Below are 26,419 nucleotides of genomic sequence, written 5' to 3'. Positions count from 1 at the left end.
TGGGCCTCCCCTGTCTTCATTGCCTCTGATGAACCCACTGCTCTCTGGCCCAAAGTGGCAAGCCTAAACTCTAGGATTTGCAAACATAATGCATGAAGTAGCTTTGGGAAAGCAGAAGGGCAAACGAATATGAGCACAGATCTCTTCTGGCAAATCCTGCCTTGCAAATGTGGGTTTCATGTGTTTAATATGAGCTGACGGAAAACCTTGAAGTCCGGCAAACTCAGTACAAAGAAATATTTCAATCGAGAAAAAAATCAGTGACCAATGTGATGAAAGCTTTTGTTTCCCTTATGTTGCTACAGATGATTGATGGCATGAGCTGTTTCTCCACTTTTGTTGAGCAAATCCTCTCCCATAGCATCAGGATGGCACTGCTACCTGCAAGAGGACGTACCGCCATCAAACCACTTGTTGAATGACAACCTGGCACATGGCACTGCCTTAATATCTGTCCCAAAGAATTTCAGATGTTGAATTTATTGAAGTGACCAATAGATGCCACTACAGCATGCAACGCAACGCTGACTTTTGTTCTCAACGTGATATGCAGTCCAGGGCTTGAGCGGCCAGCTGCTGTATTAGGCCCAGAATGACCAACTGAGCAACGGCTGGCAATGAAGTCTAACTAAACATATGTGTGTAACTGTTTCTTTTGCTAGCTGTCATTGCCTGTCTCGCAGCAGATGTCTTAATGGTATACCTGCTGCAATAAAAGTATGGAAGTTAGAAAATGAATACCGTGTTACAGGTAAAGACAGATCTCCTGAAGAAAATAAGAGAATTGTTGATGAGTTGATGAAGAATAAAGGCTCTGATGCAAAGAAGATGACCAAATCCAAAATGGATGACCATCCTCAATCTTAATTCTGATTAGATTTCCTGTCAATCCTTAGGCTCCACTATGTAATAACATATAATCATCGCTTAGAAATGACTCAGTCTGCCTTTGAGTCACAAGCTTAATTTCCATTATCCCAAAAGATGTTCAGTGAATGTATTGCTCCTACACCTGCTTTTTCACAAAAAAAAAAAAAAAAAAAAAAAAAAAAAAAAAAAAAAGGAGGATAGACCCAAGGCAGAAGGTATAAGCAGGATTCAAGGACAGAGTGAGCTATCCAAGCCAAACAGATTGCCAGTTTGCCCAGAGTGATGAAAACTGACTTCTTTGTTTTTTTCACAAAGATGATCAGAAATAATTCAGCAGACATAGACCCTGTATAATTTTAATCTGCCTCCTCCTACAGGACAGATACTAAAAGCTAAGAATAGTTTTTTCTGTTCACCTTATTATAAAAATTTCACATTTTTCCCTATAAAAGACCGTGTAACACCTGTGATAGGGGCCCATCACACAGATGTCTAGTGAATGAGGAATCAACTTCCCATATGTTCCCTCAGATAAATGCAACAATGATAACTCATGCTTGGTGTGTTATTTGCTATCGAAATCCTCAGCAATGAACAGGGCAGAAAACTAACTTTGAATAAAAAACAATTTATATTCCCTATAATTAATCTCATTTAGAATAAATATAAGGTAAACAGAATGACTATAATCCTGAAAAATGTAGAATCTGTGGGTTACTTGCATTTTTCTTTGGGTAAGATGGAATCTAAGATGCCTTGATGTTGTTTGCTTAAAATGAGTGATGAGTAAGGCCTGGGGAGGGCAAACTAAAGTCAAGGTGACTGCTAATGCGAGCAGGGGGCTGGACTCATGCACGTCGTTTGTAACACACTTAGTACTATGCACACACCTATCTGTGCTCTGTTATATGAAAAGTTTCATTTATATGAGGAATTTGGGTATTGCTGCTCTCAGTCAGTAGTAAGGGAAATTCTGAGTAGAAGCTTTAAAACAGAGAGGGATGTGATGGGTTTTAGATGTGATACTTTCCTCCTCCTTAGAAAGGTCTTTTTCACTGTTAGGTGAAAGGGATTCATCACCATGTGTAGTGTGCCCTTTGAGACCTGGGGCAGTGTTGGTAGGCTTTCTAGGAGAGATTCCTGCGGGATGCGATTGCGCTGGGCAAACGCAGTTTCACCAGCTCTTGCATATGGCCGTGGTACGAGTAGGGAAATCTAGGAAAAGCAATTGGAAATAATTTTGCCATCATCCTCAGCTTCCCCTTGTATAGATGATGAAAACACCAACCTTTGCTGGAAAACCTCACGCTAACCCTTAGCACACAGAACACAGGCACAACCATGCAAGGGGTGACCACGGCTCCATCTAACTCTGCTCTTCCTGTGGCAGCAGCCCGAGGGTGCTTGGCAGGGGCAACTGAAGAGTCCTTAAGGAGCGAGGACATACAATGTTTTTCTCAACACACTCATATTTCCAACTGTTTGAATGTGGGAATTTTCTGAGGCTAATAACTCACCACTGAATTTGCTGTTTTGACTGCTGCTGTGCCCTGCGTTGCCACGGAACGGTCTGTGACAGCCCCAGGATCGCAGTCTCGACCGTCACTGTGTGCGCAGCGTGAGGACTGTTTTTTGCCACTTGCAGTTGTACACTTGTCCATCTGCCAATTTACGACACTTAGCCCATCGTCCCTCACAGCCGGCCCCCTGCCCTGCTACCCTGCGTAACTTCAGTTCGTCGGCAGACTGCCACCTCACTGGGTGCCCCCTTGTTCAGGTTGCTTACGAGCACAGGGAGCTGGGCAGATCCCCCAGCAGAGCTCTGCAAGACCTTAGTTACTTCCTTCCATTGCTTTATTTACTCCTGCCCCATTTCCTATCGTGTACTGAGCCATCTCTCTATTCCAGCACCTTCCCTGGCTGCTTTTGTTTTCTTAAAAGCCTTTTGGTGGGGGCTTTTATCAGCAGTCCTTGGGAAATTTGCACAGGGTGTATTAACTAGATCACACTCAGGCACACGCTCGCTTCAGTGAGCCCCCGGAGGTTTGAAAGGCAGTACTTCGCTCAGCCGTGTTGGCTCATCCTGAGCAGATTGTATTCATCAGTTTGGCCACTGATTCTACTCTCAGTACAGGTTCTACCAATTTGTTCAGTGCACACATTAGATTCACAGATTTAAAATTTCTCATCTCTCCATTGCAGCCTTAAAAAAAAAAAAAAACAGTGTCGTGCCTTGGCCAGAAAGACAGATTCAAAAGCGAAGCTATAGATCACTGTTAGAAATTCACCTGCTTCATCCTTGGGCTTTTTCGAACTCCCGAGTAAATCCTGTCTGCCAACTTGCTACTGCTCGTTTTGTCAGTTTGCTCCACAACTTCTCCCACAGTCACTCCAAGCACAGGCAGGTCCTCTGCTGAGTCTCCTCGCCAAGAAGAGACGGGACATGGCAATCTCCCCCTTTCTTCGCCTGTGAACCCTGCTGCTGAGAAATCACTGTCTCCCCCGCAAGGCCCTGGCCTTCCCTGAGGGCTCGTGTTATGCTTTGACCATTGGCTGCTCTTACAGGCAGCTCGTCCCTTGGGTAGTGGAAGAAGGATTGGGAGTAGTTTGGATTCAGCTTGCTGGCTGCACTTTCTTGGCCTGCCTTCTCGTGCTTTTACGTGTCGCTCTCAGAGTTTATGATCCTTTCTGTTCGCGCCGTTTGGATGCGACGTCAGCTTTTGAAGTAACATCCCTCCCTCACACGCTGCTGTTTAGACAGGCTCCTTCCCTTCTGCTCGTCCTTGTGAAAGATGGCAGGAACTGGGCCCATGCTCCCACCCCGGTGCACTTCGGATGTGCTCGGGCTCCTCTAAAGCTTTCATTCCCCTGGCTGCCCCTTCCAGCTACTTTTTAATGAACTTCCCTGTTTTTATGTAGGTCCCTTTTTGAAGGTGAGCACGGAGGCAGTGCGTTCCTCTGCTACTCTTGCTGTGTGGGGGAAAAGTCCAGTTGAAGTACGTTGCGGTCACTGGGCCGGTGTGGCTCCGACTGAAATTTGAACCCGATGCCATGCACTGCCCTGGACCAAGTCAAAGCATACAGCTCCTCTCGTGGGCTCCATTAGCAGCTGCTCCATGAAGCAGTCTTTAATTTTCCATAAAAAGCTAATCTCTGCTGGATGCCCCCATGTGGCAGGTGCCTGGTCTGCAGGTGTTTGAAGCTCACATGTAACAACAATATTACATTTTATTTGTATAATGCCAGTTATCCAGAGGCAAATGAAGTACTTGTGAGTTCTGGGTACTATGGAGACTATCATCTGGCTCACCTCTAGGCTGAGAAGGGCATAAAGGCAGAAAATGTTAGCTAGTGTACTCTAGGGTAACTCTAGCTGCCTGATGGCAAAGTACGCGGTGTCACAGTAAAAGATTCTTGGTGCTAGCACTGCTTTATTTCCCAAAACAGCACCTCCTCTCCGGTCTGATGGAAAGCCCACAAGTGCTAGCCTGCCCCGCGCAGTCAGAGAAAGGCACGGCTTCAGAGGGCCACCCTGCAGTAACACACACCGCAGCGAGCTCGGCTTGTGTTAGCGGCCAGGTATGCCTCTGCGGGAAATCTCCTGCGGTGCCTGCTCTTCCTGTAACGCCCAGTGCTGCTCCTTTCTCAGCGCAGTGATGCCACTTTTTTTTTTTTTTACTTTTTTGCATATACAAAGGGCTAATAATGGAAGGCAAAATCCTCATTTTAAGAGAGCTGGTGAGACTTTCCCCGCTGCCCCCAGCATACTGCCCTGCGTGGGCAGCCCAGCCCGGCCCCGAGGGCCTGCAGCACAGGGTCGGCAGCGGGAGCGGGCTGCTTGCCAGCGTGGATTTGCAGCCCATGGGTGAAAAGCTGGCCAGGTGTAAGGTGATACACTGCCCATGCCTTTTTTATTTATTTATTTTTCCACTGGCAGTGATTTGAGTGTAGCGAAAGACTTTTACCTTCTGTTAACCCTTTCGGTTGTGCCGCTTTGGAGGTGGCTAGGAGTCGTGCTTCCAAAATGACAGACTGAGGCACAAAATCCTGCAGAAGCCATTAGGGACTTGCATGGGCTTCGGAGTCCCTTTCTTCTGCAGGCTGCCGAAGCTGGGCGCTCCTTGCCAAACGGATCTCCCCTCTGCCAAGGACTTGGTGCCTGGAGGGGAGGCAAGGGGAAGCACTGGAGCCAGGGTGAGTGGAGGCAGCTAATGATAACCGGGGAAGGGAAAGCCCCTCTAGAAAAGATGTCCATGTCCTTGGACATCACTGTTATTAATGGCAAAAGCACTGGGAAAGCCAGAGACCAAAGCCTGGCATTGGGCCTGTCCACCGATCTGCTGAATGCACATGGAAAGGGCTGTCCCCAGTGCTTTTCATAAGGGACAAGGAAGTTGCCACCATAATACAGAAAATCCAGCAGTCGGGGACATCCAGCAAGAGAGGAGGCAAGGGGACAGCAAGCAGGCTTTGGGGTGGCCAGGGCAGCTGTGGGGCAGCTCAGCCCTCCCACACTGCAGCAGCCGTGTCCGGCAGATGAGGACATTGGTCAAACCGCTGCTGAGTGGGTGCTGGGTGCGTGGCAAGCCTGTGACTCGCAAGCACCAGCAAAGTATCCCTGTGCGCAGCAAGGGGCAGGGAAAGTGTTAATGAGCAGCAGGTCCCACAGGCGGGATCCCGATTGATACCGGGGTGCAGAGGGATTCACAAAGTGATCCAGCGTGAACTGAACCAGAGGCAACAGACTCCAGCTGGCAAAATCTCCAGCAGCTTTTTAACGCTACACTGAATCACTGCCAGTGGAAAAATAAATAAATAAATAAAGGCATGGGCAGTGTATCACCTTACACCTGGCCAGCTTTTCACCCATGGGCTGCAAATCCACGCTGGCAAGCAGCCCGCTCCCGCTGCCGACCCTGCGCTGCAGGCCCTTGGGGCTGGGCTGGGCTGCCCACGCAGGGCAGTATGCTGGGGGCAGCGGGGAAAAGTCTCACCAGCTCTCTTAAAATGAAGATTTCGCCTTCCATCATTAGCCCTTTGTATGTGCAAACTGCAGGAGTGGCTTCTGGTGTATAATTTTATATGCCGTAGGACCATTGTGGGGGGAGACATCTATTAAGGAAGCTCCAGACTTTTCCCCTCTGCTTTTACAACCAAGCCCCCCACCACCAGTGTTTTCCTAAAGCAGTTTACAGTATGTGAATTTTCCCTGTGGTTTGGTCTTGTTCTTTTAATTTTTTTAAATGTTAGTTTAAACAGTCTCTCATTAAGGTTTCTGAGTGTGTGCTAAGGCTTGTCTTGGAAATATGTATTCAGGTGGCTTGTAAGATTTGTATTATTTGCTTCTTTTGGAGCCATTCTGGTGTGTTATATAAATCCATAGTTGAGCATTTCCTGGGACCATTTATTGCGCAAATGCATAGTTTGGCACATGTACAATGCTGAGCAAAACCAATTTCTTTTGCCTCTCTGCTTCAGAGAAGAAAGATCAGCCAAGAGATATTTTGTTTAATTTAAGAGAAGACAATTTTCTCATTTCATTTCCTATCAGAATGAGTTTTTTGCAAATGAGCTGGAATCTCCTGAAATAGATAAAAGTTCACAGGCAGAATATTGGCCCCAAATTCTGTGTAGGAACAAGCAACCCTCGACATCAGACACACCATTTAAAAATGGTAGCTGTAGGCTGGATGGACTTCTGCAATCATTTCTGATGAACTTGCATTTAATAAAGTGCTTACAGAAAAAAATATGCCTGGGCCTTCTGAAGCAAGAAGCTTTTTTAGGTAGGTAAACAGGGCTAGCTCTGCAGAGGGAGTCAGAAGTTAGTTTAATCTCCAACATAACCAGGCAAGACTGGATGTGCACTGGGTGCCTCTCCCAGGAGCAACAGTGCTGTCCCCACAGTCTACACTCAGGCCATTAGCCAAGGACCATGATGAGCCTCCGCAGTCAGAAGGACAGGCAGGGGTCACCGGGACCATGCAGAATGGGCTGGGACAGCTGCAAAGCAGAAGCTCATTAGGAGCCTTATGCCCTCTCTGCATTAGGAAGCAAATTCCCTGAGCTTCTCTGGATGTGCAGGAGGAAACCTGGAGACAGGGATACAAGGCTTTTGTTTTAAGAGCCCTGGAACCAGGAAGGTAATAAAAGCCACTCCATGAATCCTGAGCACTTCTCTCTAAAATGCTGAGGCTGGCAGATTTCTTCTCAGCGCTTTATGATCTGGGACACACCACAGGAGTCTCCATGCAACTGTTCTGCTGGCGTGTGAACCTGCAATGACTCAGGAAAAAAAGCACTCAGAGGCAGTCTTGATAAGTAACAGAAGTTAGTAATAAAATAAACATGAGAAAAAAGCCAATGCCCAGATCTCAGAAGATGCAGCCTGTAGATATTCCTCATCCTGGCTCTTTCTAGCAGTCACTGACTTTACCTCTCATGCCTCAGTCGGCACATCTGTAAAGTGGGGATCCTGAAACCAACCTTCACTTGTACAGTTCAAAATATCTCCACAGGAGAAGCTGAGATGATTGTTATGACTGCACTTCACTGACTGAGCATTGGGGATCCTCAAGGGAAAGGGAAGCTGAGCTGGAGGGGTGGTGCTATTTTCTGGAAACATATCATGTGCCTTTTTGGAGACCATTTTTCAAAATATTTTAGCTTAACATATATTTTGTATCTGCACAGTAGTCTTCTACCTAGCACCACTTGTGACCTTAATGCATAGGGCATGCTGGACAAAATAATCCAGGATTTTTTTTTCATTTTAAGAAATTAAATGTTATTGTTGTTTCTCTCTCTTCTGTGGCTATTTACAATTGTCTAGCAAATATGTTTTCTGTATAAGTTTTTGTCAGGAAGAGTAAGCATTAAAGACAAACACTCACTGAAACCTTTAGAGAACCTAAAGTCTTTGAAGACTAGGAGAATGGATCCAAAATCCAATGACAATTTTTTAATGTCTATCTTCTGATTCTTTTTTCCCTTCATTGTTCACCCATAATTTGGGAGTTAAATTGTCGGATGTGTTTTCCCCGTGAGAATTTCCATTGCTTCATTTTCTGATGTTAGCTGTTCTCTCACTGGCACTGAGGTATAATTGTGTCCTCTTCAGCCCAGAAGTACCATCAGAGGCGTATAGTTATACATCACAATTTTTCTTGAATTTTTCACCAATCAGAGATTGGAATTACTTAGGAAAGCCAACCATGTCTTTCCTCTTGAGGCACAGACCTATTTTAATACAGTCAAAACAACAATCAATTCTGTAGTATATCAATATTCATCTCCTTTGGCCATGCACGTCTTAGTATATCCTAATTTAAAATTGTCTCATCCATCTTTGTCAGATTCATCAACATAAAAGTTCTCTTCCCCTTTTCTCTTTTCATTATTGTAGATAACATGCACACGTTAATCATTTCTTGACATAGTTGTGGCCTCAACCTACATTCTCAATGCACACTGCAAATACCAGTTTCCACTTCCGACATCATCAGATGCATAAGGTAGACATCAGCTGCCTCCAACCAGTCTAATTCAGGGCTGATTTTTGTGAGCTGTTTCCCTGTAGAGTTTTCTTATTCCTCAGTCTCAGAGTGTGTCTCAGGTAAATCCACCTTTCACTGCAGTTTGCACAGAGGTGGGTGGTCAGGACAGGCCCAGGAGTTTGGCATGTTGCCTTTCCCTGGTCATCCCTGTCGGTGTTACTGCTGCTAGGAGCCGTACAAGTCCACTTGAATTAGAGTGCCTTTACTGAGTCTTCCAGTACCTACTGACACCTGAGCTTGTTCCAGACAAACCTGAGGAGGGGGAGAAACTGGAAGTCACCTATTAGCTCTCCACCTCTTCAAACACAAGTGTCCGTATAGGAAGAACAAGTCTCTAATTTCCATTTGCAATACTTCCTCCTTGCTCTGCCTCAAGCCTGCCTCCTCTCTTTCCAGGAAAGGTGCCCGGGCCATCAGGTACAGACCACTTTGTGAGGCCTTCACATGCACTGATTCACCTTGTAGGGAAAAATTAGAGAGTTGGGGCCACAAGAAAGAAATTAAGCAGACATGAGTGTGCACCAAAGCTGCCGCGACACTACAGCAGCTGTAACAGAAAAGCATACATAAAGACCTTGCTGTGTGTATTTTTTTGCTCTAAATTGTTTGCTGATTCCATAGTCTTTCATATACTAGATCTTGTTCTCCTATTTTTTTTAATATTTATCTACATTAACCCAGCAAATGACAAATTATCTCTGCCACATTATGTGTGTCTCCAACACAACAAGACCATCAAAATATTTCAGTCACTGCAACTATACATTCCCAAATGAGGTAAATCAGAAGCATTTAGTGCCAAAATTGCATAGTAAGTAAAAGCTAAACATATTAAAAGCAGGTGTTGCAATCAAACAAAAACTTCCAAATAAAATAGGGCAATAAAGCGCTACTTCTTTCCCGTTGATCTCACAATTATATGTTTAAAAAAATTCATCTCTCACTGCCTTTTTAATCTTTAACTGTTGCTATGTAGTTGAGATGTTTCTCCACAACTTTGAAGCTGGTGCTGATGAATGCATAAATTCTACCAAAGTGGAATGAGTGCATTTCACTTCCATTTTTTACAACAGAACCACCTACTGAAGAGGAGAGGTAGGGGAGAACCAGAAGAGTCACAGTCCTCTGAGCCAGGGAGGTACTTCAAAACAAAAGTATGCCAGAAAGATTAATAAGCTGTTGAAGCTGCCATTACATGAGATGTAGCAAAACAGAAAATATGTGAGAAACACATTACTAAAGGGAAATGATTTGCGCAAGTAAGTCATTCTTCCTTTCCCCGTTGTTAACTTTTGCTACAGTTTTCACATTGTCATCGTGTTCAATACTGGAACCTTCTGGTCTGAAGCAGGTTTTGATGTGCTGCTGCTCCTAGCAAGTGACCTTTTCCTTTCTGGACTGCATTCTCTACTTTGTTTGACCTCACACAGTCTGTACCTGCAAACTGAGTAAGACTAACTTGCTCCTGATTTTCACCAGAGTGAGCCCAGGGCCACTGGGGTGGAACAAAGCAGCCAGCGTGCCAGCAAATCTGGCCTCTTCATTAGCGATTGGCAGGCGAAACATGTCCTGCTGATTCCTGCACTGATTAGGCCTCCATGGATAATTTGTAGTAGCTCTGTTAATGTTTGCATGTTTTCCATTCAATGTACAAAAAAAGAGATAAGGACTAAAATGCCTTATCTTCTGGAGGACTTGAAAGCCAGTTATAGCAAGCAGAAGCAAACAAGTGAGACAGGATACCATGGATATTAAAAGAAAGCCTCAATGACTAGAAGAACAAAATCATGTAGGGGCTCAGTTCTGCAAGGGAAGAACTGTCCCCAGGCAGCTTTACTTCCCACTGCATGTGATATCCTAGTTCAACAGCAAAGCAGACTTTTAGGAGGGCCATGTTTATCAGTTCCTGCAGGTTTGGGTTTTCAGCTTCCCCATCCCCTGCCCAGCCTGGCTCCTTGTGCGAAGCAGAGTGAATCCAACCCACTGCTGGCCAAACAAAACTGTATTAGCAAGCGAGGAGCAAGGCGGTTTTTGGGCTGAGGTGATAAACAGGACTGCATTTGGTAACATCAGCAGGAGTAGGCTGAGTCAGTCTTTGATCACAATTTCTCTTTTAACACAGAGGGTGGGATTTCTCTTATCAGGCGCACCCTGGAGGTGCGCATGTCTGTGTTCCTTGCCCAGGGCTCCTTTCAGAGCTGAAGGAGAGAAATAGCTTCTTCCTGAGTTCAATTCATCCTAAGGTGAGCATCAAAAGCATCTCAGGGAAGTGTATCTCCATTGACTCTAAACAGAGCCTGGGCTGCTCAGCTGAGACATAAAAAGGTACTTGTACAAAGATGAAGTTCAGTAAGAAGAAACTATCCACTACCATTCTGTTTCACAAGGATTTTGCTGTCGCTTCAGAGCTCTTCCAGGTTATTACAACCACAAGTGCACACGTATGTCACTTAGGGAGCTGACAGACTGGGCAAGGGGGACAGCGGGGGGGCTTCCTCTAGTTGGATGTCTTGGAGGAGCATGCAAAACTATACACCTTATAAGTAAGTAAATCAGGTTGTTTTCCATTAATTGTGCCATTGTTCAGTACAGGATAGGGGTTCTCCCTCTCGTAGAGGTGCCTGGCTGTATATAGCCCAGGAGCTCTCTGAGAGGTCTGCATGAGTCTTAAGAATGAAGACCAGAAGTAGATGATCTGGGGCAGGGATGAGAGGGAGCCTGAGCAAGACCTTGACCAGCAGGGTTGTGCATCTGCAGCAACAGCCCAGCTCTGCTCTGCTTGCTGGAAAGCTGACTTCAGGATCAGGGTGCTGGGCACAGGCTTCAGCCATGGTCATCTTGGCTGCTGTCATGGCCATCAGCTGAACTGCTGACTTTTGAGGACACCTTGCAGAGCACAGCAGGACGAGGAGACATCTCCCCTCTTTGCCACCTGCCCGTCAGGGCTGCCCACAGACTGCCCTTGTCTGTGGTGCACCAGCAGCATCAGGCTCCCAGCGCAGCAAGGGCAAGTGTTGGCACAGCCCACGCACATCCAGGTAGCCCTAGCACCAGCAGAAGTCCTGCAGCATCCTGCCAGGCAGATGGACAAGCAAAGGTCTGCTGTTTCAGATCTCAGGGAGTGACCCAAGGAGACTTTAGGAGGCTTTGGAGTCTCCTGCAAGGAGCCACAGCTCCTGAGTTAGTAATGCTGAATGCTTGTAACCTGCCCTATGGATGTTTTCTTCACCTTTCTTAAAGATATGTATTTTCATTGCCAGATGAAATCATTAAAAATATTTATATGCAGGCTCTTTTGGTGTGTTCAATCATACCTGGATAGCCACGGGGCACAAGCTCTGTTTTTGAACAGATATTTGCCAGACACCATCATAAAACATCAAGATACTCAGTGGGTATAATGTACCCATGTGAAATACTGGACAGCAGAAGCAACTGTGTCCAAAATCTGCTTTTAAAATATTTAAAGTTGAAGGTCAGTTATCCTGGAGTGATTTCATCCCCTGATTGTTCTGGGATACTGCTTAGGTTATATCACAGTCCTGTCTTGCTTCCCATAACTGTTTACCTGATGTGAAGGTAAACAGTTGGTTTACCAGCTGATGGCTCGCTTCGTCAAATGCTTCTTTACATGGCTTGTGAAGCTTGTGATTCACAGCAGTAGAGAACAGCATCTCCTGAAATGGTACACCACTTTCTGAATTTTGACCTGATTTCTGACCTCTGGCCATATTTGCTGATAAGCAAGTCGGAGATTTTAGATGTTCTTAACTGTGTGGCGGTGGGCCTCGTGGAGCTGTTGTCTGCACACGTGCTCAACAGCAGACAATCCTTGCCCAGGCGAACTTGAGCAATACAGTAAAAATAGATACATAGTTTAAAAGAAAAAGGAGGGGGTAATGATGGGAGAAGAGTTACTGTGCCCAAGAACAAGAGAGCAGGGTGGGTTCTGGATGAGAGCTTTGGTTTCATTAACGCATGGTTTGATGTTCATTGTAATTCACTTCGCAAAGAAGGGTTTCAGAGACTTTGCTAGAAAGGAGCTCTCTGGGTGGACATGAAGAGGAAGCAGAGAAAATAGGGATAAAAGAAAAGGGGCAAAAAGGGAAGACTTGACAGTGAAGAGCAAAGGGAGGAGAGAGACTGAAGCTGGTCCTTTTATTTGACTAAGGCCATCCTGTCCCTCTCACACTAATCTTACTTAGCGTAATTTCATTTAAACTGTGCTCGTGCTTTTTGTCCTCAAGGCATGAGGCTGGCTGCCCGTGACACACGAGCAGCTGAGCCCTCACCAGCAGCCAGGTTTAAGCCCACAGCTGAAGTTCTGAGAAGCTGCAGACCCAAGATTTCATTTCCAAATGTCTCTCCCGCATTCACTTCAACTCCCTCGTGTCGCCTGTGGCAAGTGACTGGCGCAGCCGGTGCTTTGCAGGGCTGAATGCCAGCCTCCCTTTCAAGTGAATGTAACGTTCGTGAAAGGGGCTCTCTGGAGAGTGAGTCTGCAGCACATGTTCAGCCCAGGTGGCATCTGTTAGTGCTGCGAGCATCCCTCAGGTGCCCGCTTGCACTTGCAGAGTCAGGCCTTGGTTCTGCGAAGGGCCAGGGATGCGGATGAAAGTGTCCGTCTGCAACAGCCAAAGCCCAGAGCCATCAAACCCAGAGATGCGCAGGTCAGGCTGACCAAATACCAAAAAAATAAAATTAATGCACTTCCTTGTGCCTGCTGCAGCAGAAGGGCTGTAAGCAGACAGCCCATAAAGGGGCTCCTCCACTGCAATGACTTTCTCCCCCTCCAGACACAGCTGAATTCCCATAAGGGAAGGTAACCCTAAAGGCGCACGTGTAATCTGGTTATCTGGAGGGGAACGGGGCTGAACAGCCCAGTGACCTATACAGAGGCGTGCTTAGAGAGCTGACCAAAACCCAGTAACGCCAGATTTCACATACCCACAAGAACACGTGTCAAACTACTTTTACTTCTGTAGAAATACACAGAATTAGTGATGGGGAAAATCTGAAAAGGTTTGGAATAGGGACTGGTTTCCTTAGGTGATCGCCTCGTACAGCCCCATCCTCTGAGAAAACGGATCAAAATCAAACTTTTGTCAGGCTCCAAATAACAAGACTCACCTGAGCAGCCTCGGGAAGGAAACAAGGCCCGAAAGTCCTGGCAGCAGCGGAAACCTGTTTGGCATCCATTGTCGAAGCAAAATTTAAATTTTGTTCGTATTTTATTGAAGCACCTCACAGAAGTACTCTAAGGCCGTCGGGGGTTTGCGGGTTTGAAAACAAGCAAACAGCACAGGCAGCTGCCGCAGCGTTTGCTGCTCTCCGACCGCTCAGCGGGGCTGCAGGCTGTGCCTTCCCCGCCGCAGAGCGCTGCACCTCTCTCCTGCGTTGCTGAACTGCCGAGCGCGCGTTGCCGCGGCCCGGTGCCGGTTTCGCTGCGCAGCAGAAGCCGCCTGGTTGGAGACCTCCCCTTGCACCGCCTGCGGCAGAGGTGGCCCCCGCGGCCGCATCCCCGACCCCTTTTTGCCGCACGCTGCCTGCCCGGCGCGGCAGCAACGCTCGGGCTCGGCGGCCGGCCTCCCCGCTCGCCTCTGCTCTGCGCCGTGCCCCCGGCAGCCTCATCCCGGCTGTTGCGGCAGCTGCTGAAACTTGCTGTGTTTTCCTCCCCCCCGTAAGGCGCGAGCCCTCTCTTCCCGAGGGGAAGAGAAGAGGCGCGAGCAGGGAAGGAAACCTGTGGATTTGCTACCGCCAGCGCCTGGCTTGTGTAACAACGCTGCCTTTYTCTCCTCCTTGCAGGGAGTGCTGCCGGTTTTTTGGAGACAACGGCTTGACTTTGAAGGTGTTTTTTACCAAGGCAGCACCCTTCGGTGTTCTTTGGACACTGACAAACTACCTTTACTTACATGCAATAAAGAAAATAAACACTACGGATGTCTCCGTGTTGTTCTGCTGCAACAAAGCTTTCGTGTTCTTGCTTTCGTGGATCGTTCTGAGGGACAGGTTCATGGGAGTGAGGGTAAGTGACTCCTTATCTCTCTGTCTCCCCTCCTCCTCCTCCCCCTTCTGCCTTCCCTTCAGCCCCCTTCCTCCTGCCAGTTTAGTTGAGCGCCAGCTCTTGCCGGTGGCTGAGCCAGCGCAGAAGTCCCAGGTGAGGGGGAGCTCATCCTTGCCCACAGCCGGGCCAGGAGCTCGTAGCCACCGCCRAACCTCCCATCTCCCCCAGCCCGGTGTCTTTGCACATTTGTCCTCAGGAAAAAAAAAGGTAGCCTGGATGAAGGGTATCTGGTAACTTCATTTCGCTGTGAACATTTCTCAGTCTTTCCATGATCTCTCTTGAGTGAAAATTCCCAGGACCGTGACGTTAGACCCAGCCGTTTCCAACGGTGTGTTCCTGCAAGCCTGGACCACGCGCAGGGCACTTCCAGTCCTACCTGTGAATATTTGGGGCCTGCTGCTCTGCTGCGCAGCAGCAGCCGTGTGATTCACCCTTCGCGTCCTCACTGCTCCCGGAGAGAAACCCGGGAGAGGAGAACTGGGCTGGTTTTGCCTTTCGAAACGTGTGTGTGTGCCGGTGGTCAGGACCAGCAGCCGACACGGCAGCAGTGCCAGGGCTCAGCCTGCTCTTTCTGGGTGGGTTTCCCTGCGGATGAGGGGCAGCCCAAGGGTTTCCTCCTGCCCTTCATCCTAAATCCGGCATAAACACCGATCCCTAGTGGGAACAAGGCATCTAGCGCTTTGCTTGCATCCTCTAAGGTACCCTCTGGGGGCTTGGAGAGGTGGGGTTATCTCGYCCAGGCCAAGGTAAAAATTCAGTTCAGGTCTCCCACTTCTTGCCCTGGGCACAGTGAGCAGCAGGCTGCRCGCAGGGAGGTGATGGCAGCAGGCCAGCGCTGCGCTTCGGGGGAAATGAGACCTCTGCGAGGAGGCCGGTCCTGCGGCGCTGGGGCTGCTGCAGCCTCGGCTCTTGGCAGGTGAGGAGGGAAACCTCGCAGCCCCAGGTGCCGGCCAGCCGCACCAGTTTGGGCACAGCAGCCTGCAAGCCAGCCCTGCACGTCCCACGCCACGGGGCCGTGGGGCTGCTGCAGGCGCTGGCATTTCACAGGCCCTTGACATATGGTGCCTTCTGGCAACAGAGCAAGGCTGGTGGGCATCTGGCCTTCACGGTGGTGACCCACTGGGCCAGCACAAAGGTGTTTATAYCAGGGCAGAGAGTAATTACAATAAAAAGAGACCAGTGAGTCATACTTGCCTAACTGTATCAGCAGACAAGTATTAATACTACTAATAATTATGATAATAGCACCTGTTTTTCACCCCCCATTTGAGGAGCACTCTGCTCACTAACCTGGGCAATGTTTATAGTGCTTGGGGTGAAGGGGGGGTTACCTTGCTGCTTGGAGCAGCTGAAAGTTAACTTTACCAGAAGTATTYCTCTCTGGCAGGAGAGCTTGGACAACCATGCAGTTATTGCAGCCAAGAAGCTGCACAGGGGATCATTGCAAATTGTACCTGCCAAATGCCCATCCTGTCCAGCTGGTGTCTGTGCTTGCCCATTAAACTTCCCAGGTTGCTGTACTTTAAAAACTGTGTTTTTGAGTACATAGGCAAGAGCAAGTATCACTGTTATCCTAGCCATATGGATAGAGACAGGGGAAAAAAAAAAGACTTTGTGGTTTTCATGTTTTTTCATGGCACTGTCAGTAAATACCTTGTTGTGCTGGTCAGACCCCAGGAGAGATGTGTGATGGGATGACCTGCTTTCTTGTATTTGCAGGTTGCCCCTTAAATCATTGCACTATAGGTCTGTATGGACTATCTGTCACCTCTGGATATGGCTGGTTTGAGGTGAAAGAAGCCAGTTAAGTGTATGGATACACATACAAACAGATACATGCAAGACCAAGGACAATTTTGTGCCTGGCTTGTGCTCTTCTGGGGTGAATATGCGTCAATAGAGAGGGTGGCAACCAGGGATTCACGAGGAGGCTTGTTGCTGGGGCTTGGCCTYGTGCCACTGCAGGTGACAGGCATGGAGGGACAAATCCTGCTCTGGGTCCCCAAAGGGACAGAAAGAGCAGTGCCCATGAAAGACTGTGGTCTCGGTCGCATCTTGCCTTGGGAGAGGTCAACCTGCCGGAGACCAACATCTCSAGGCGAGGCAGCAGGCGGGGAAGCAGGTGTCCATGCGGCACTCCGGCCATGCATCCCAGCCACTCGCCATCGCTCCCRGCTCCAGCGAAGGGCGGCGAGGGCTGCTTCGCCAGCCACCTCGCCTCTCTGCCCAGCGGGAGACCTGGCTTACCCCGGCCCCGGCCATTGATTAGCAAGGAGCCCGGGCAGAGGGAGAAGGGGCTTTYGGCAGCACTGCGCACGCTTTGGCAAATGTATTATTGCCACTCCAAAATGCGTTGTGTTTTCCTGACCTGTGGCAAAGTGAGAGTAAGGGGGGAACTTGTCCCTAGGGATTGGCAGGGACAGCAGCGCTGGTCCTGTCACCCACCTCAGCGCGGCCCCGGGAAGTGCTAGGGATGCACCTCTCCGTGAAGGGACATCTGCAGGGAGTCTCTTCTGCTTTCTTCTCGGATGGCRAGGGGGGTTTCTGCCCTCCTCCCTCCCTTCCTGCACAGCTTATGTGAACAGCGGCTCCGCCGGCAGTGCAGTGACCAGCCYGGGGCCTTGGCCCTACTGCACCCGGGGGGCAGCCCCAGGGCCCAGGAGGAGATCTCAGGGCTCCCCACAGCAACGGAAAACAGAGCCAACAGCTTCTGAACCTGTTTAAGCAGATGTCATATGTGTTTCCCGTTGAGTAGGAACCTGCAGAGAGGCAAGCACTTCTTAGCACATGCTAGTGCAGTTGCTTGAGATCTGCAGCAATCTGCTGATTGCATACATCGGATGTGCCCATCCATGAGCTGAAGTAGAGGTGGGGTGCGAGGTGTCCTCTTTCTTTCACACATGGCAAATGTAGTGCAGCCTGAAGCGCTCCTTCTGTAAGCCCCATCGCCTGGGGGCCCGAGGCATTTGCAAATAACCACAGCCCRGTAGCTGTGCTATGCCATGATGCTGGCAGAGCTTGACTGCTGATGATGACATGCTTGACAGACAGGCTGAAAGACTCCCAGAGAAAATGTATGCGACACTTGACATGCAGACAGGCTGGCTGGGAGGTTAGTCCGAGATCCATCTGTTAGTCACGACATGCTTGAAAAAAGAGGTGGGAAYTTCTGCAAGAGCAAAACTGTTTGGTAGCCAGCCTGGCTTAATCTGCTTYAATCTTTGGCTCTAGTGTTTCCCTTCTTTGGTACAGTAAATGAATAAAATAGTTCAGCATGCAAGAGAGCCATCAGTTGCTAGCAGCTCCTGCGTACAGAATGTGTAGACAAGCACAGCTGTCAGTGGGACTTTGAAAAAAAATATATTATCAAATCTCAAATCATGTCTTCCTTTGCAACCAGACAGAGACCTTGCCTCTGGGGAGGTATTCTGAAGTCAGCTAGCCCCTGAAGTTAAAAACAAAACTTGATGCTTGCTATTCTTGAACTCATTACTGTGCCCGTTTACACTGAGCTGCCGCTGCAGCAGCTCACTCTGTCGACGTGCCCTGGAGGYACCAGCTGTTTTGCTGCAGCCCAAGGTGAGGCTTGGCTCTCCAGTGAAGAGACAAGTGTGGACAGACCACACCAGGTCTGGGCTCGAAGAAGTGCTGCAGGAAATGCTGCAGCCATCACTCTTTTCTCAGTTGCTTGATCTGTATGTAGCACAGGGGATACTGAAGGCCCAAAGATGCCGTCTTTCAGAGGAGCCCTGGACACACACTGGGGGACTCTGCGAAGAGCAACACTGTGCCAGAGCAAAGGTCCATCTGCCCCAGGAACCAGTCTCCAACAGCTGCCAGTAGTGGACACCCTGAAAACATGTCTGAATAGGAAAAGCCCATAATGATATTTCTTCGTGAGACTCCTCARCCTCTAGCAATTTGTGGCTCAAGGACTTTCTGAGACAGAAGTGTTGTTCATGCAGTTAATAGTCCTTCATGGATTTTTTTTTTCTTCTGTGAGTTTATCCTTGTAAACTTTTCCAATCCACAGTATCCTACAACAAGCATTTCCATGGTGAAGACAAATCTCCTTCGGTTTGTCCTGCACCAGCCAAATACTTGTTTCATTTGATGCTTTTTTTTTTTTTTTTGCACACATCAATACCCATGCAGACTGCTTGCATGTGCCTTCAGTTTTGCCTCTTTGAAATAGTCCCACTTTGCTGTAAACAAATGCACTGGAGATTTTTCTCTTTGCCATGAGAAAAGAAGCCTGCCTGGGACTGCAGAGCCTACTTGCACAGATGCCTTCCTTTCCATTAGAAAGGGATGCACCACAGCTGTGCTTGGAGAGGTCCTGTGCAGATAGGCTGTCTGAACCGCTCAAACTTCAGCAATGTGCACATCCAGTCTTTGCAGTTTGGACCTGGCTCAGCTCTCATCAGCTCATAAATCCATGGAGTATCTTTTGGGCTGCAAACTGCTGTGGGGATTCAGCATCTTCCGAATGTGCTGCCCACGGGCTTTGTCCTGTCACGGGCTAAGCAGAGTGGAGGAAATCTTGCCCCTCCATAACCCTCAGCTGCATGTATTCAGCATCTTGTGCAGCAGTTTCTAGACTCAGATCCCTTCTTATTGAGAWACTAATCATTAAAGTTTGTATTTTCTAGGGAGTGTATTTTTCTGCTGATTTTGCCTTTTTACAACCCTTATGCTTCTATGCCATTCTACAGAAACACCTTTGGAAAGTACATCTTTTTGCAAAAATGGGGCATTTTTCCCCTAAGAGAGATTACAGATATTAGTATCAGCAGCAGGAGCAGGAGCTGCCTGCTTGATGGTTTTCTGTRTAAGCTTTTACAGGTGCATTTTCAAACCCTGAGTTTCAAAATATGACTGTACAGCATCCCTCTGCCTCCTGCCACATCCTGTCACCAGATCACCCTGGACTTCAGCTTTCCTGCCATCTGCTGCAGCCTGTTACATGCTRTAGCACTGATCTGGGGGTGATGAAAAGGCCCAACAGCCCCATGTCTCTAGAGGTCCTGTAACCTGATTTCAGGGCTCACCTAGCTCAGCCTGGTCCAGCTCTGATTAGTCCTGGGGGCTCCCCTGTCCCTTTTTTGCTGCAGGACACACTGACAGCAAATGTGCTCGGACAGCCGCACGTCCTCCAGACCCTGCCCTACCTCAGCCCRGGGAACAAGTTACTACTGATGGGACAGGGACGTGGCGGGGACCTGCAGCTGCTAAATGGGATCTCCCTGCAGCAGCTTTSTCATCAGCAGTGGCAGTGCTCAGGACATGGTCTTTCCCACTGCAGCTTCATAGCAGCCCCAGGATGCTGATGTGGGGCAGTGAGAGGAGGCTCTTGGATGTGCACCCAAAGGCAGCCTGTGACTGGGACTCAAATGCCAGGTCTGGTGCCAGGAGAGAGTTTGCTGATATTGAACTATCTATTGGCCAGAATAAACTAATTTAGTCCAATCTTCTTAGAAGCATCACTACAACTGCATGGTCAAAGATGCTGTGGTCCAGGCAGGGTGTCCCTGAGTGGCTGCAGAGCCACGGTGAGGACGGGGCTGCTGAAAGGTCTTGTCACGCAGAAGTACCATCTGGAGGGGCTTGAGGCACCTGGCAGGACAGTCCCAGGAAAGCCAGCAGRTCTCTTGCTGATAGGAAAATCTCAGAGGTAGCTTGTTCCCCTCCTTCACAAATGAGCCTCCCTCTCCACTCCTAAACAACACCTTTGCTGATCCTGTCTCTGTTCAGAAAACATTACCAAAACATTGGGGAAGCAAAGTTAGCAAACCTCTAGGCTGGAGATTAGCTTATTTTCCCATCTTTTTCCATCTAGGTCTTAAATTGGCCAAGTTTTTCTTCAGAAAATAGAAACACGTCTTCAAATACCTTGATTTTGCTTCTCCCCTCCACTCTGTCCACCCAGCCAGGCTACTGCCTGTCCCTCGCTCCTGGCTAACGCCGGTTCCGCATTCATAGGCTGGGATCTGCAACCGCATCTCCATGTCCAACGAGCACGCGGGCCATGGAAAAGCAACCGGCCTGTGCCCCACAGGCACCAAGCCCACCGAGGCTCAGGTGTGCCCAGGCCTCTCAGTCCTGCTTGTACAGATTGCRGGGATGCGCTGCAGCACCTGGAAAATGGTGAAATTCACCTGGCAGAAATAGTGCAGTTAGTCTGGGCCATGGCCGCAGGTGGCGATGGACCAAAATGTCTGAACCCTTGGGCCTGCTAAACGTCCGTCTGTCCCTGTCCTGCCTCTTCCCCATGTAAGGCGGCTGAGGAGCTGAACTGGAAAGTAGCTACATGAGTTTTATTTCCCTGTTTATTTCAATAAACCTTTTTTTTCCCACCAAAAGCCTCCTCAGGATTCCTGAGCCCTCCCTGCAAGCACCAGGGAATTTGCACTTACGTGCTACTGCCGCAGGCAGGCTGCAGGGCCAGCCCRAGGGGGCACGCAGGGGCAGAGGTGCAATCCCCTCTCCAGAGGGATCAGAGAGCCGGGCGACACCGAGGACGAGCTGAGTGCCACCACGTGCTGCCCAGATGCAGCCCACAGGGGTAGCCGCAGGGGGAGGCTGGTGTCAGCTCTGCTGGCACGGGCCCCCGGTTGCTGCGGTGCTTCTGGTCAAAAAAAGGGCAGGAGCAGACGATGCAGAAATACCGCGGTCTCGCGAAAAGCTGCTCTTGTGTTTTCCTGCAGCGAGGCAGCTCCGTAACTCTCGCTTTCTGTCTGTCTCCACCCAGATCGTGGCTGCTATATTTGCCATTGCAGGGATAGTTATGATGACGTACGCTGACGGGTTTCACAGCCACTCCGTTATCGGGATAGCCCTGGTGGTGGGCTCTGCCTCCATGTCTGCTCTCTACAAGGTAAATACGTGGGGGGTCTCCCCACCCTGGGAGGTGCCAGTCACCCCYGCCTTTGGCTTCAGCTGCTCCCGTCCCACTTCGTGCGGGTCAGTGCCCTCTGCCCTTCTTTGAGGACCTCTGCCGTAAGCACAAGGCATGACTCAGGCATTCACTTACTTTGGTGTCTGCCYTCACGCCAGGTAAAGATGCCTACTCCTTGGGGAGAGTGCCCACAGGAGGCGTTACAGAGGTCTTGTGCTTCTTGAAAGATGAGGCTGCTGGATTTAATCACACACTTTGGAAGTGCTCTGCAGGAGATTTAGCAAAATCCTAGCTTCTTTTCTATGTTGCTGCATTACCTCCCCTGGCCAGGCCTCTTTCAGTAGCATACATAGCCTGTGCTGGGCTTAAATGAAAATCATGGAAATAATCATCACATACTTAAAATCCAGAGCACCTGCTTATGTATTTGCCGCTGTGCTGCTCACGGCACTCAGAGCCATTGTGCACAGGTAGAAATGAGGACTTTTAGGGCGCAATTCATCAAGCCTAGCTCAGATGTGTGTGGTGGGAAGAGGTGTTGATGTCTCTGTCTGGGCTGATGAACTGTGAGGCAAATAAATAGGCCAGCTAAGTGCTACAGCATTAACCCAGGCAGTCCAGGGAGACTCACCAAACTGGGAAGCAGCCAGCTCTGTCCCTCAGCATCATGCTCTACTGCCTTCCGCTCACTTTCTCAGGTAGCTTTAACCAAGGAACTCATGGAGTTTCATATTGCTCTTTCCTCTAAACCAGCATTTCTTTCCAAAGCCAGGCAGAGACACGGCCCTCCAGACTCAAAGAAACACCATCAGAAGGCAAATAAAATCTTTATTCAAGGCTAGAGCTTGGCTCTGCCCTGTTTCCCCACGGCACCACAGCTGCCTGCAGGGTCAGGGGTCTTGGGGTTGCTCCACCATGTGCAGGCAGTGTCCAGGCACAGAGAGGTGACAGCAGAGTGTATCCTCTTGTGCTCGAGGACACGCAGAGCTGGGCAGCTGAACTGAAAGCCTTGCTGCTGTGGCTGTACTAAGTGCGTGCTAAAAGGGCAGCAGGTGTGAGTGTCCGAGGAGCTACACTGGATGCGGCAGCACCAGTTCCTCGTACAGCCCGCCCCGCACAACCCCTCCAGATCCTGACAGGTCAGGCTGTCTCTGCTGTCTGCCTCCATGCCTGTAGCCAGGGCCGCTGCAATGTCCTGAGGTGGCAAATGAGGAAAAACTGGTGGTCCAGACATTCTGGGCTATAATGCAGATGCACAGGCCAGTTATGGCTGTGTAGATGGTTCTGCTTGCCTCCTCCTGAAGCATCACCATGCTTGGGCAGACAGATACAACCCCCCCCCCAAAAAAAAAAAAAAAAAAAAAGAGAGAGGGCTGGTAGCAGCTCTGCTTGACTTGCTTGAGGTGGTCTAGTTAGGCATAAGGAAGAGACAGCAGACCCTGACTGAGCAAAACAGGAACACGGGCGCTGGAATCCCAGAATGAAACAGTAAATCACAGTCCATCACCAGTCCTCATTTGCACAGAAATGTCAGGGAAGGCMGTGCCCAGCGCACATGGCCATCAGATGGATCCATCAGATCCTTACAGGTCTGTGGTGGAAAATTCATGCAGATCCCAGCACAAGCTGAGGAAAGAGGCAGCAGGAGCGCCCCAGATGGGCTACTCAGTCTTTTATTTCCTCTCTTTCTCTCTTCTCCTATTCCTTACTGGCAAACCAAATTGCAGTCTTTGCAGTCCCACTAATCACTCYATCAATGAGCTCCAGACTGTCCTGTTGCTGCAGTATCGGCTTTTGGGGGACAAGCGGGCCCCAGCCCTGCTGCTCTCACTGAGGGCGAGGTGTTGGGCCCTCGTAAAGCTCAGGCCAGGCTGGCTCTCGCAAGAGGGTGCASACAACTCAGCCACTGCTCATCACCAAAATACTACTGTTATCACAGCTTGCTGCTTCAAGGTAGCAGGGTCCTTCCTTCTTCAGAAAAAAATGGGCGTGCTACAAGTTAACGCAAAACTTGGAGGCTTTCAGCCTCATTTACTTCCTAAAAAATACACTGTAAATGGTCATCAGGCCCTGAGCCTTTTTCACCCAGCAGCCCTGCAGAGCGCCCGAGGGAAGGCAGGTCCCACTTCTCAGTATAGCCTGGTGAAGCATTTCTCCATTGAGCAGCTAGGAGGAGGAGATTTACATCACAGGAAAAAAAATCTCCCAATTAAGATGGACTGATGGAGGCAAGTCAAAGCAAAGAGAACGAGGRCGAAGAGAAATCCCTTCAGAGCAGCCTGTCACCCCCTGGCAGCAGTGCCCCTGCCAACCCACTCACCCACGCCACGGAGCTTGCAGGCTTTTTGGGAGACACTGGGTCCTGGTAACAAGCCACTGAGCCTCCTTCATGTGGGGTTTGCTTGGCAGCTGCCCCCAGCTCCGCACTGGGGAGTGTGCAGAGCAAGAAGTTCCCAGCATGCGAGCCGAGCTTCACTAACAGCAGTCGCAAGTGTCCAGCCAACACTGTGAACGTACGTGCAGCCCAAAACCGCTCCACGCACAGCCYTTCTGCCCCAGGCGGGTGCCAGCCCGCCGCAGGGGTGGTACCTAGTGACGGCAGGTACAGGAGAGCTAAACAAGCTCAACATGTATTCCTCTCTTGCAGGTTTTATTCAAACTTCTTCTGGGCAGTGCTAAGTTTGGAGAAGCCGCCTTATTTCTGTCTGTGTTAGCTGTCTTCAATATCCTCTTCATTACCTGTATTCCTGTCATCCTTTATTTTACCAAAGTGGAATACTGGAGCTCTTTTGATGTCATTCCTTGGGGAAACCTTTGTGGATTTTCAATTCTCTTATTGAGTAAGTACATGTCAAACATTTCTAATGCTCAGGGGTGAGAGTCTGCCAGAAACCAGCCACAAAGGGTAGCTGAGTATCTCTGACATACAGGAACTGTCTTCTCTTTTTCTGAACCTCTTTTAGCTCAAGGAATCATGTAGAGAACCCATTCTTAGACAAAAAAGTAGGCCTTGGTTTGGCTGTCACCAACCAAAGTATTATGGCTTTCATTAGACCATGCTGCAAGACTAAACTGCAAAGCTAATTTTAACTCCTACCTGGGAAGCGTCACAGGGACAAATATGCTTGCCTGTGCTCTCATGGGAAGGAGCCTGTCCAGGAGGGGTGTCATCATGCGCTCTTCATTATTCCTCAAGTAACTGGCCAGGCCAGTCAAGGCCAACCTCCAGCACCTCCAGGGACTTCAGGAATATCAAATGGCTCCTAAAGCATAAGAATTTTTAGAAAATTTAGCATCACATAGCACTGATGAGAATTTGTTAGGTGGCACTTCTTACTTCTGCTACTGCTGCCTTGCCACCAAAGATTCTCAGCTTAGGTGGATGCTAAATCCAAGCTCTGATGATTCATAACCATCAGAAATGGGTGCTGTTCCTTGCTAAACCATGTATGTTGACTGTGGTGCCACAGCTGGTCCCTAAACTAGATAATGGCATCACATCTCCTAAACTGCTCCTTTCATTTCAACTAGAAACAGTGCATTTCCATCCCTGTCCAAGATCACAGTGCAGTGCCTTTTACCCTAAGCAGTCACATTGTTTGATGCTAGAAGTAGCTCCTGTTTACTTATAAGTGGACTAAATGGAGGTTTTCTGGAAGGAAATAGTGCAGAACTTGGCAGGTGGTCACGGGGGTGTGTGATACAGGTATACGTATTACTAGAAGACAATCAGAGCGCCAACTGCTGGCATGTTCTGTGAGCTCTTGTGACTTTGCTCAAGGTCAATAGACCAAGGGTGAATTCGGTCCAAAGCAACTCCTAATTTGTCCTAGGACACCTCATGAACAGTGTATGGTATCACAATGAAATTATATTTACCAAGTTCCTGCGAGGAAGAGGGTTAGAGTTATAATACGTTCCACCTGTAGCTGCAGACAAGTTTTTTTCAGAAGTATCAGGAGAGAAGTGTCTGTTTGGCTGAAATCTCCTAGATGAAAAATATTTAGTCTTTCAGCGGGAAAAGGCGATCAATATAGAAACTGAGAATAGCCCAGGAAATAAGCTTTATCATTAAATGCTAAGAGACAGAAAGTATCCAAACCTCATCCTGATCCTGCTGCTGGACCTGGTGGGCTATGCAGTCCCCTAGAAATAGTAACGTCTCAGACAGTAAGACATGCAGCAGACATGTATGTGTACAGAAAACTTCCAGGAATACTAGCAGGAGTTAATGTGCAGCCTGTGTGGACAAGGTACAGGGGTGGTAATACAGYATTTTTCAGGTGACAATCTCTTTTCCCAGTTTCACTGTGAATCTAATAATAAAAGGTGCTGTTCTTTCTTTCTTTAGCATTCAATATTCTATTAAATTTTGGAATTGCTATTACATACCCCACCTTGATATCTCTTGGAATTGTACTGAGTGTCCCAGTAAATGCAGGTAAGAATTTCTGGCTCTTACATCTTAATGAATACACAAAATCTGTGGCCTTTCAAATATCTAATAAGTATAAAAGCAAATAGCTTTAATAAACATGTTTTGCATCTTCTCTTTGAAAACTTATGAAGATGATACTGATTAAAAATGCATATTTTAGGGTTAAATTTGTATTGTACAAAAACACATGAAAATTCATAACTTCCATAATTTCTTTTAAAGTTACTGTCTGAAGAAGCTAGCATACTGAAAATAAAGGAGATTTGAAGTCATTCATTTCTGGGTTGGGATGAAAACTCATGGAGGAAGCAGAAATCAATTCTTAATGATTTCTTTAGAGCAGGCTTAATACTGAATTCAAAGCAATAAGACTGCTTACATTTTAGAGTTGCAAATGTGCATTACTAATTCTTTTTGCCCTGGATAAGGAATATAGCAGGTGCTTAACAATACCAGCATTATCAAGAAAACTGGATGAGCTGATTTTGGGCATGACCTAGTACATCGCTCTGACCATTTTCTAAACCACTGAAAACCAAGAGGCTATGGGACTAAGAGGACCAGGCAGGGGAGGCCACATCTGCATCACCTCC

The 26,419-nt window shown here is 48.4% G+C and overlaps 1 protein-coding gene across 1 annotated transcript in view; it reads left to right on the top strand.

Moving 5' to 3' along the window:
- The window catches only part of SLC35F3 (solute carrier family 35 member F3), a 189,478-nt gene that overhangs the window by 160,325 nt on the left and 2,734 nt on the right, over positions 1-26,419 (top strand). The window contains exons 4-7 of the mRNA XM_085315469.1: positions 14,232-14,451; positions 21,242-21,367; positions 24,036-24,228; positions 25,740-25,829. Coding sequence (XP_085171595.1) covers positions 14,232-14,451; positions 21,242-21,367; positions 24,036-24,228; positions 25,740-25,829 — 629 coding nt within the window. The remainder of the gene's footprint in view (positions 1-14,231; positions 14,452-21,241; positions 21,368-24,035; positions 24,229-25,739; positions 25,830-26,419) is intronic.

Source organism: Rhea americana, unplaced genomic scaffold (assembly GCF_003343005.1).
Source record: "Rhea americana isolate MKP2758 unplaced genomic scaffold, rheAme1 scaffold_43, whole genome shotgun sequence".
In the NCBI taxonomy this organism is placed as follows: Eukaryota; Metazoa; Chordata; class Aves; order Rheiformes; family Rheidae; genus Rhea; species Rhea americana.
The sequence above is the reverse complement of the archived record's forward strand: the minus strand, read 5'-3'. Positions and strand labels throughout refer to the sequence as shown.